The sequence below is a fragment of the Alexandromys fortis genome, unplaced genomic scaffold (genome assembly GCF_014885135.2).
Source record: "Alexandromys fortis isolate MF-2015 unplaced genomic scaffold, M_Fortis_MF-2015_v1.1 scaffold_69, whole genome shotgun sequence".
Classification (NCBI taxonomy): Eukaryota; Metazoa; Chordata; class Mammalia; order Rodentia; family Cricetidae; genus Alexandromys; species Alexandromys fortis.
In genome coordinates this window covers 686,436-696,794 of record NW_026067951.1, presented here as the reverse complement: position 1 = coordinate 696,794, position 10,359 = coordinate 686,436, and the positions used below count along the sequence as shown (strand labels likewise).

The 10,359-nt window shown below is 44.9% G+C and overlaps 1 protein-coding gene across 5 annotated transcripts in view; it reads right to left on the bottom strand.

The window, feature by feature from the left end:
- Positions 1–363: 363 nt before the first annotated feature.
- Positions 364–10,359, bottom strand: part of Fam171a1 (family with sequence similarity 171 member A1) — a 120,137-nt gene continuing 110,141 nt past the window's right edge. For all 5 annotated transcript variants that reach the window (XM_050150529.1, XM_050150528.1, XM_050150527.1 and 2 more), the window contains exons 6-8: positions 7,462–7,578; positions 4,452–4,566; positions 364–3,282 (exon numbers count right to left, since the gene is read on the bottom strand). In XM_050150529.1, the coding sequence (XP_050006486.1) occupies positions 1,593–3,282; positions 4,452–4,566; positions 7,462–7,578 (1,922 nt within the window). In that variant the 3' untranslated portion in view covers positions 364–1,592. The remainder of the gene's footprint in view (positions 3,283–4,451; positions 4,567–7,461; positions 7,579–10,359) is intronic.

Sequence of the window (10,359 nt, the reverse complement as noted above, 5' to 3'; positions counted from 1 at the left end):
TCCTCAGCCCTCCGTTAATAATTCTGACGAGCAGCATCAGATATCTGGGGTATCTTTTGGCTATCTTAACAAGACCTTCCTGAAACTGTTGCAAGACAAATTGATCTTCAACATAAAAAAGGGGTTCCTCACAGAATGCTGATCTCGATCATTAACTGAAACATTAGCGGGATAGTATCATGTGTTCTTGAGCGGCAAAGGTAGCTTTGAAAAAAACCTAGCACTAATTCCTTGGTGTTTATGTACTCAACCCCCCCAAACCGAAGTCTTTCAAGGAATGAATAGCAAAGTGCTATTGATAGTTTCCCAACAGACAATGGCTCAGAATGAATCAGAATGAACACAGGCTTTTTTTTTTTTTTTTCTGTCTTCCAAGTTTATTTTGAATTTTCATTTTGGGACAACCAAGCAGCTCTTGAAGGAGAACGCACAGAAGAGTCATTCCGGCACTTTTGGATAGTACACAAGAGTGTTCTTGAACAGTCACATTCAATCCCCTTGCTCAGCCCATACTCTCATCTTTGGTGAGCAAGATGGGCACACAGGATTCCAGAGTTAATACATAACCCTATATACAAACAGCCAGTGGAACCAAAATGGTGGCGAGCGGCCAAAGGGGTGGACTAGGAAAGGGCATCTCTACAGTGTCCTCTAGTCTACCTTAGCTAACAGAACCCACATTACACGTGATAACTAGAGAGTATACTGTGTTGAATGACGATGCTGAGCACAATGGCACTTGGCAGCATGCAGTTCAAAGAAAGGGGTATCATTTAGTAACCTTATATAAAACCCAGGCAGTTCAATTAAAAGGGTTAAGAAAAAACATAAAACTGAGGGACTGTCTGTTGTCACTGTAAAAAAGGCACTTGGAGTTAATGGGACCAGAATTGAAGGACTCTTAGCTGATAAAAATTTCAGTACAATTTCATCAAAAGGCTTAGATGATAAGAGACGACACGCAGGAGCTCCTGAAGAGAGACACTGAAAATCAACCACAGAGAAGCAGAACAGATCAAAACAGGAAATAAACACTTTACAACTGAATTGAATTGTACTTTAAAGGAAAAAAAGCACCCCTACCCCACGAAAAAAAGAGAGAGAAGCCTAAACAAAGCAAAGTGTAAGCAAAGGAACGACAACGGAGCAGCAATGCATAGCTTTCCTTAGCGATAATGCCGACCTCGGGAAACCACCCTGCTTCCCTGGAAGAGCTTCACAGTGGCATTATCGTGGTAGAATGGAGGGGCCAAAGAACGCAAAAAGAGTTTCCTCTGTTTCCAGAATCGGAGGGGGAACTGAGGTGATCCTTGGAGCATGGCAACCACGTGTGGTTTGTCAGCATCCTTACTGGGACAAGCCAGGTCCTCGGGATGACATACGGTTTCCCAGCCACCTCCCTGGAGGGGCGGCTTGCCAGTCAGCCTTGATTCTGAGTCATAACCTTACTCTCTTTCCCCACCGGCACAGTCATGCCAATGCATCTCCTTCCACGGACTTCATTCCTCAGCTTCTCCACACACAGGTATGCACTTCCATAAGAACGGATATTTGGCAATTTTATATTCCACATTTAGGGACTCGTTGATGGCTCATTTGATGTTAAACGCCATCAGGGGTCTCTCCTCTCGTTTTTGCCAGGGGCTTTTCTTATCTTCTCCTTGGTCATCGTCATCATCATCATCTTCATCTTCATCATTGGCGGATCTGCTCTGGTTGGGACTGGCTAACGACTCCAGGGGAACGTCGGAAGTTCGTTTGGTTGTCTCCTCCTGCAGGCTGGGCAGCTGTCCCCCACTCCTCCGACCCGACCCTTCCAACAAGCATCGTAGAGCAGTGTCCTCAGGGGTGCAGACTGTGGTCCCACACTCGCTGCTGCTCTGGTCCATGTCGTCCAGATACACGAGCTGCGTGTAGGCAGTGCTGTCGTGCGCTCTGGGTTCTTTCTGCTGGTGCTCCTGTACAGGTGGGTGGCTCTGCTGGAGAGACAAAGGCTCTCCCCTTCCCTTCCGGGCAGATTTTGGTTCATTCATATCCACGCCAGAGTCCAAACTGGCATCGTTACTTCCATTCCTTCCAGCTCTTTGGAGATCAATGTACGAATGTCTAACATGGGCATTGGACCGTCCATCTAGGGAGACAAACCACGCCCGAGGGTGTGGAAGTGGCTTCCCACCTCCGAGTTCCATCAGCGCCTTTTCAGTCAGGAGCTGCACCTCACTGTTCATTTGAGCCAAAGCTGCATCGTTCAGGGATGCTGGGATGGACAGGGACTCTGACATCGATGCATTCTGAGAGCCCCATTCCCGTGTACCAGCATCCTGTAGGTGCTGCTGCGAGATGGCCTGGGAAGACAAGGGTTGGCCCTGCATCTGAGAGGAGGGGTGTGGGAAGATCCCCGCATGGGGATTGGACAGCTCAGCCTGCAGCCTTCCTATTTCCAGCTGCTGGTCAGTAGGGACCACCAGAGGCTGGCTCACATAGGAATGGTCCCCTGGAAGTTTCATATAGTGAGCTGGGATGACCAAGGCAGGCAACACTTTCCTGTAAACGCTGTCATTTACCTGGTCCACGGAACTACAGCAGATCAACTGGCCTGGCCTCGGGAAAGAAGTCGGTCTCTCCAGGTGATCGACAGATCGAGACATCATACATTCAGTAGGTCTGCGGTCCAGCAGTTGCTCTTTTTCAGGGGATGAAGGTGCGGGGTACATGTGTTCCTGAATGGTGAGTTTGCTTCCTGCCGACGCCAGGCCTTCTTGATCTTGCTTTTCAAATAAAGTCTGGGAAAGCATAGCATTATAACTACCCCTGTAGTCATTGTTGCCAGGGGGCTCGTAGCCTTCTCCTTCCATAGATTTTCTTGCCTTTAAGGGGAAAATCTCCACCGATTTGTGGTAGTCTTTCCCCAGCGTCCCACTCGGTGTCAGATTATCAAAGGATGCTTGGCTTTTATCCTCTTCTTTGTGGGACAGAAGCTCCTCCCGGGAGCTAAATTCCTGTGAGGTACTATAGGAGAGCTTCAGCATGGGTGTGTGCAGGTCCCCCTCGCCATTGGGGGACATCATTTCTAAGTGCACCCCGCCCATCAGTTCCTTTGTCCCTGGGGCCTCTGGGCGGCTATGGCTGGAGACAGAGAGAGGCCCAGGATAGTCTGATGCTCGGTGAGAGAAGAGCAAGTTGATGTGAGACATGGATGTAGACTGATCCCTCTTGGAGCTCTCCATGGCAGGGGGGAGCTGCAGTTTTCTGTGGTGCTGTCGGGGTTTCAAGCACTTCCTCCTGCAACCAAACAGGTGACACGAGCAAAAATGAGAGACTCATGATGGCAAAGTTTCAGGGAAGATCCTAAGTCAATCTCCACAAGGAAAAGCAACAATTTCTAAGCACCTGAAACCCTCTGAGTCCACACCCACAAGTTATCTATTCATTGGGGAGCACCTAGGAGTCAGCAATACACATTCTCTCCAGGGTAACAGAAAAGGCAACAAAATAAGAATTATTGTGCTTTGACCTTGAGAGTTTCAACTCTTAGTGAGCGTTGAGGAATATTATGAATGAATCATGTAATAGCTGCCAAGCTCTTTTCTTTTTTGGTGTGTGTTTGTGTAGGGTTGCGTGTGTGTGTGTGTGTATGTGTGTGTGTGTGTACAGAGGCCGAGATCAACTTTGAGTATTGTTCCTCAAGCACTATCTACCTTATTATTTCAGACAGGCTCTCTCATTTAACCTGGATCTCATCAAGTAGGCTAGTTTGGCTAGTTGGTGAGCCTCAGGGACACACACTGCTTCTGTCTCCCCAGTGCTGGGCTTATGTCATGGGCCACCACACCCGGCTTTTGTATGTGGCTTCTGAAACTCCAATTTATGTTCTCCTGCTTGTACAGCAGATACTTTACTGAGCTATTTCCCAAGCCCTTGTTAAACATCGTGTGTGTGTGTGTGCGTGTGTTGCATACGTGTAGGATGGAGAAGGATGTTGAGTGTTCTCTGTCACTCTCCACCTTATTCTAGGATCTCTCAAAGAATTCGGAGTGAGGCTGGCGGCCAACAAGCCTTCCTGTCTTAGTCCCCTGTGGCACTAGGAACACAGACTGGTGAGGGTGTGGCTACATTCATCTTTCTACATGGGTGCTAGGGATCTGAACTCAGGCCCCCATGCTTGCACAGAGAGAGCCTTACTCACCGAGGCATCTCCCAACCCCTAAGATCTTATAACTCTCTTAGTCTAACTTGTCTAAACATACCCTAAATGTTTACATTATTACATAACCTGTGGGCTCTCTGCAACTTAGATTACATGTTTGAGTTCTAAGTGGTCTTTCATGAGAAAACCTAGCACAGTTGGGATGAGGAAAGAGAAGGAAGAAGAGGAAGAAAGACTTCCAAATACCAATTGCACAAGAAAGTCTGCATTAAACAAATATATTGTCAAAATGGTAACACTTTACCTGCAATAATATAAAAGGAGACACAGCAAAACCAAAAGAATGAAAGCCATTCCTCCTAAAATGGCCAGAAGAAACACCGTGTGATACGTGGTAATGTCCTGTGTCACAACGGGACCTAGAAGGTCAGAAAATCTCATTTTAGAACTTTGAATTCCTTCAAATAAGAATAGGTATAATAAGCTGAGACTTATTTTTTAATGACTTTTTTTTTTAATGCCTCCTGCCTGAGGGTCAGAGCAGTGACCAGGCAGAGGCACCCCTTGGACTATGCACTTGAGGCACGGCCCCTCCTGTCCATGATGACCATCAGCACTCCAGTGGCCTGCAGCCCCTGATGCTCTTATTTCCCACTTAGTGGAGAAGCGAGCCTCTCTCAGCAGCATGCTCGGCATTCTAAATACATGATCTTTTAATAAAGGAAAATGAATATAGGATAAACCATGGAGTAGATTCTCATTTAAGAGATGAACCAAGTATCTGGGGATTTTACAAGGTAAGAGAAAATGGCAATGATTTCATTCTCACTTTTCCTGGGTAATTATAAATACAGAACACTCTTTGCCTGGATAAATCACTTTAAATATATAATATAAATTTACAGTGATAATAAAAAGTCATGTGTGACCAAGATGCTTTCCTATTTAGAACAGTCATTCACATCATCTTTTTTGTTTATTTATTTATTTTAACAAGGCTAAGCTTTCATGTCCATAGTCCTCTCTAGCACTTAAAGATAAGATTCCAAGAGACATACGAAACAAATTTTAATTTACATTGTAAAGAACCCCAAGGGGCATATGTAAGTTATGTTCTTGATGTTTAAGGGTGATCTAAATCTGTTTCATAATGTTAAGAGTAATATAAAGCTGGCTTACATGTTAAGTCACAATGGACTGGTAACAAAACCTCTAAATGATAATACTTAGGCACTTATTCTTGTCCTGTGTTCTGCAGTGCACAGAAGAAGTGATGCAGTGGCTTCATATTATTTATCATTAAGCACCCATTTGCTTTATTAAAAATTTCTTTTTGACATTCAATGGACAGATTTTTCAGAAATATTTTTAAGGAGACAAATTCTCATTTCCTCCCTTTCTCCCCTGTTTTCCCTCTGTCTCCTTTCCCAGGGTTTCACTATAAGCCCTGCCTGGCCTGGCTGGCCTTGAACTTTCAGCGCTTCTTCTGCCTCTGCCCTACTTGTGCGTGAATAACAGGAGCTTATGTCAGAACTCCTCGCTCAAATCTTCCCAGAGACAAATGAATCCAAGGAAGTTAAGCAGGTTTTGGAATCAGTGATATTTCCTGAGTCCAGAAAATGAAATCCTCCCTCAAATATGCACACCTAGTGGGGTGGGAAAGTGACCTTAATGACGCCACACTACCTTGACTGTCCACAGGGCATTTTAATAGAAAGGCAATATTCAAAGACATCGGATTTGATCCTTCATATAGAAAAAAAGAGAAAAGAAGGGTGTGTGTGGTGGGGGGCAACTTTGGGCATATAAAACCATTCTCAAGGAACTAAACTTTGGTTTGTTAAGTACTCAGAATGTAATTATTTTAGCCTTTGCCAAAAGAAATCTTCATAAAACTCACAGCTAGACTTCAGTTCCCATTTAAATAGAAAATTAAAGAAGGAAACCCTAGTTGTTGTTTTCTTCCTTGGGGCTCAGGGAGGCACAGCATCACTGCAATGTGTTTTAATAAAAGCGATGGCAGTGAGGTTACCCACGTGTGCATCCCCATGCTCACACCAGAGGCTGGGTTGGGGTTGCTTTTCACAGCTCCGAGCTGCTGCTTTCACTGCATAGAAATATGGAGATTTGTGTTGAGCAGCCCTTGCTTTCCTCTTTATAACAGCATATATTAATATTAATCTGCTGCATGGTGGGAAAATTGACAGCCATGGTTGTTTGAAATCTATCTTTTAAAAAAAGTTCCCTTTAATACCTGGACTTTGTGGCTGTTACTCTGGTACCCAACACATTTCTTTTCCTTAGTTTACTTTTTGAGTCTTCACATTAGGGAAACCGGGTATTTCTGTGCCAGGCTCCTGCTGGCTATGCTGTGAGAACAGTTACCTCTGAGGAAAGCTCTCAAGAGTGTATATTTTTTTCCGATGGGAACGTGGTGTCTGTGTGAAAGGTTTTCCAACACCTGCCTCTACACTCTTATTTTCTTGGTTCAATATTAGTCCATTGCTAATATGTTTTGAGTTTTCATTTGGGAATGCATTGAAGGTGATTTTGTAAAAGGCACCGTTTAATCATAGCTTGTCTTTAACCTACCTCAATCCTGTCTAGAACTGCATGTGTTTTAACATGTGTTAGAAACAACACAAAACAAGAACCAAGGTGTACTCTGAGCGTAAACATTGCTGAGGAAAGTGGAGTTTCAACCCAGGTGGTATGGCTTTTAAAGGCAGCTATGGGAGCTATCCCTAGAAAGAATTCTTATGAGAAGCACATTATTCTGAAAGACCACTGGGATTAGGCTAAGTATATATACATATATGTATACATATACATACGCACATGTATATGTCATGTCCTAAATAGGAATCAATCTACATATCTTGAGGAGATCATTCTTTTGAACACTGGGCAGATGGCTTGTATTTAAGGTGTTCAGAAATGCTAACCCAAGCATTTGCCTCAAGAAGTCCCCAGGAGCGGCTTCTTGCTGAGTGCTTGGCCTCAAGCTACGCACACACCAGGCTACAGCTGTTTCAGGCATTAGGAGGTCACACCCTGTACATTTGCATTTAAGAATCCCCTATGGCAGCTGTCCCAGCCAAACGGGACTGGAGGTGGGACCATTTCCACGCATTGTGCCTGACCTCCATGGGAAAGTTCCATACACTACTCCCACCCCACAGAATAGCCTTTCTCTATCATTTGATGTTTTAAAATATGATATGAACTGCCTGTTGAAGTTATTTTTAAATGAATACTGATCCTGGACCCTCAAAGAAACCCACTGATCACTGCCACTGTTGACTTTGTATTACCTGGGATAGGAGGAGACATGGCTGCCACCCAGTACCCCAACTGGGGAGCAATGTATGTCCACGTAAGCTGGCTGCCTTCCTGGTGCACAAGGCCGAGACCACTCTTTAGCCACGTTCCTGTGGGATTCAGAAAAGAAATTCAGCAGGCCACTTGGGAAATTCCTATTGCAGGCATAAATGTTTATAAAAGTCACTTGAAACGCCACATTAACAACTCGCTGGATAGCCAAGATCAGTGGTTCTCAAACCTGTAGGTCACGATGCCCACAGGAGTTGCGTATCAGCTATCCTGCATATCAGATATTGACAGTACAATTCATACTAGTAGAAAAAATATAATTATGAAGTAGGAACAAAATAATTTTATGGTTGGGGGGGTCAGAGCAACATGAGGAACTGTATAAAAGGGTCACAGCATTAGGAAGGTTGAGGATGACTGGCCTAGATAGTCACATTGTCATATGTACACAAGCCTCTGTAGAAAGTCTTTGCAAATCTCCTTCAGGAGAAAGGTGAACAGTCTTGGGTTTTCTTTGTCTTATCAACTAAATGAGTTTCAGCCGCTTTATCAACCCTTACTCTTTCCAAACACAGAAAATCTGGGCAGAAGCCTCTGCAGTTCAGAAATATCACAGAGCAATGACACCGTGTGCTAGGGGCTGGTAGAGGTGGGAGAGGAGGACCCAGAGCTGTTTATCGTATTTACATTCAAGCAAATAAACACAGTTCTTATCCCAGGTAAGGCTATGTTTCAATTATTTAGCAAAGATTTATTTTCTCTCTTCTCTATGCCGGGAGTAGGGATGCTAGGTAACAACTCCACCACTGAATCACAACCCCAGCCCTAAATTTAAAAACATCGATTCATCAATGCCACCTTTGCATACTCTGAATAAGTCTGGTACAGGCAACACTTTAAAAAGGAAAATCAGCTATGTACTAGCTCCCTACAGTATACAGCGTCCATTCCTTGTCTGTAATTCTCACAACAACTCCATACCATATGATTTCATTTCCTTTTATGGAGAGGCAGAGACTGAGGACTGGCGAATTTCACAAGGCCTGGGTGCTGGGAGCATAGCCCGAAGGGATCTGGGTCTGGCTGACTCCAAGGCTGGCGCTGTTTCTTCTGCTGTATCCTGCAACATTCCCATAGGCCTTCTTAGAGAATGATGACATTGCTCCTCCCGAAAGCTTGCAGGCAGGTGAAGGCTCACTGATAGCGATAAACTCCTTCTAGGCCTCTGGGCTGTTTCCTAGCCCAAAAGGCAACAGTGCTCACCAGCTGCAGGAACCTTAGATTGATGCCTTTGATAGCCACAGTAGGCGGAAGGTAAGGCAGCCGCCATCTCAGTCCTCCCAAGGCTTGCACACCTCTCCTGAACCAACATGGTGCCATGGGCTGTACACACAGGGATCCTTCTGAGCCCTCCTCACTCCTACAATTATGGACCACCCGAAACCACCACACGTTAGATCCCAGAGTACTATAGGCCTCATTGAGTCAAGTGTGCCAAATATTTTACCCTATGCCCTCCAATTCCAGGTTCACATATTACTAAGGCAAAAGTAGATTTTTCCATGCTAAAGGAAGAAACAAAACAAAACAAAGCAACACTTGGGCTGCTTCTAGGCACTATTAGTTGCTATGGCAACACTCAAATGGAGAGGGTGGAAAGGTGCCTGGTGATGCTTCCCACCTCATACCCCCGCTCTTCGGCACAGCAGCAACACAAGGCAGGAAGGCAGGGTGAGCCAGGCATAGGAAGAGTTCTGCATTTGCGACCTTCAAATGCAACAGGATAAATCATGGCTGTAGGTGATTCTGGTTCAAGTTAGAGCACAATATAAGCTGATAGATTTCTTTTTTTTTTCTTTTTGGCAAAGCAGAACACATTTTTATTTTTTTATTTTTTAGCTGTGATTTCATCCCAAGCCTCCAACGTGAAACACAAATAAAGTAGTCTGGATCATGTGGCCTAGCTTTTCTAAACCTAAAACGTATTTCTTCTTCTTATAAAACTTCAAGAGATGAGTCTTTGTCCCCAGTCTCATGTCCCTCACATTGGCGTCTATCCAACCAGTATCAGTATTCAGACAACACCTAGGCTTTAAACTGATGGCTTCCATGTGATTTATTTAACTATTGTCTATTTATTGATCACCAGATAAAGGTGATAAACTATTCATTTGTCAGGATAAGTGCGAGAAAGCTGATAGATTTCTAACACTAGTGTGAGACCATAGATGCTCAGTTTAGACTCATTGCCTGGACCATGAATCAGGCCAGCTCAGAGATCACTTAGCATCAGAGAGAAGCAGTAGTCCTGCACGGCTTCTCGGGAAATAGAAGATGCTGAATATAGTCACGAGAAGGGTTTCTCTGCTAGGCAAGCAAGTTTCCCCAGAAGAAGAAAATGGAAATTTTCAGCTGCTTCCATCACCCCCTCGTCCTCTTCTTCTGCCACGACTCACATGCCGTACCCACTCCCACCCAAGTGCTTCCCCACCAGCACGGCATGCAGCATCTCGGGATGAGCCAGGACGCAGCCATCCATTCTTTGGTTTGCACTTTCCCCAGATCAGATGTTTGAGTCATTGCTGTTCAAATGGGGTGGGTACTAAATGGGATCCGGCAGGCAAGAGCTGGAAGCTGAGTCCTGAAGCCTCTTCATTCATAAACAAACCACCGATTCTGCCTGAGTTGCCTTTTACAATACAAGAAAATCAACTGAAACAGACTCGAAGAATCCCTCCGAGTTACCCTTGAGGCAAGCCAAGTGGTTGGAGGTATTACCAGCACCCCACACCCATATCTACTGCCCCGCTCACTGGTCCCTGCTCCAGCTTGGAAGATTGAGCCTGATGGTGATAGTGCCGGCGGCATACAGAAAGGCC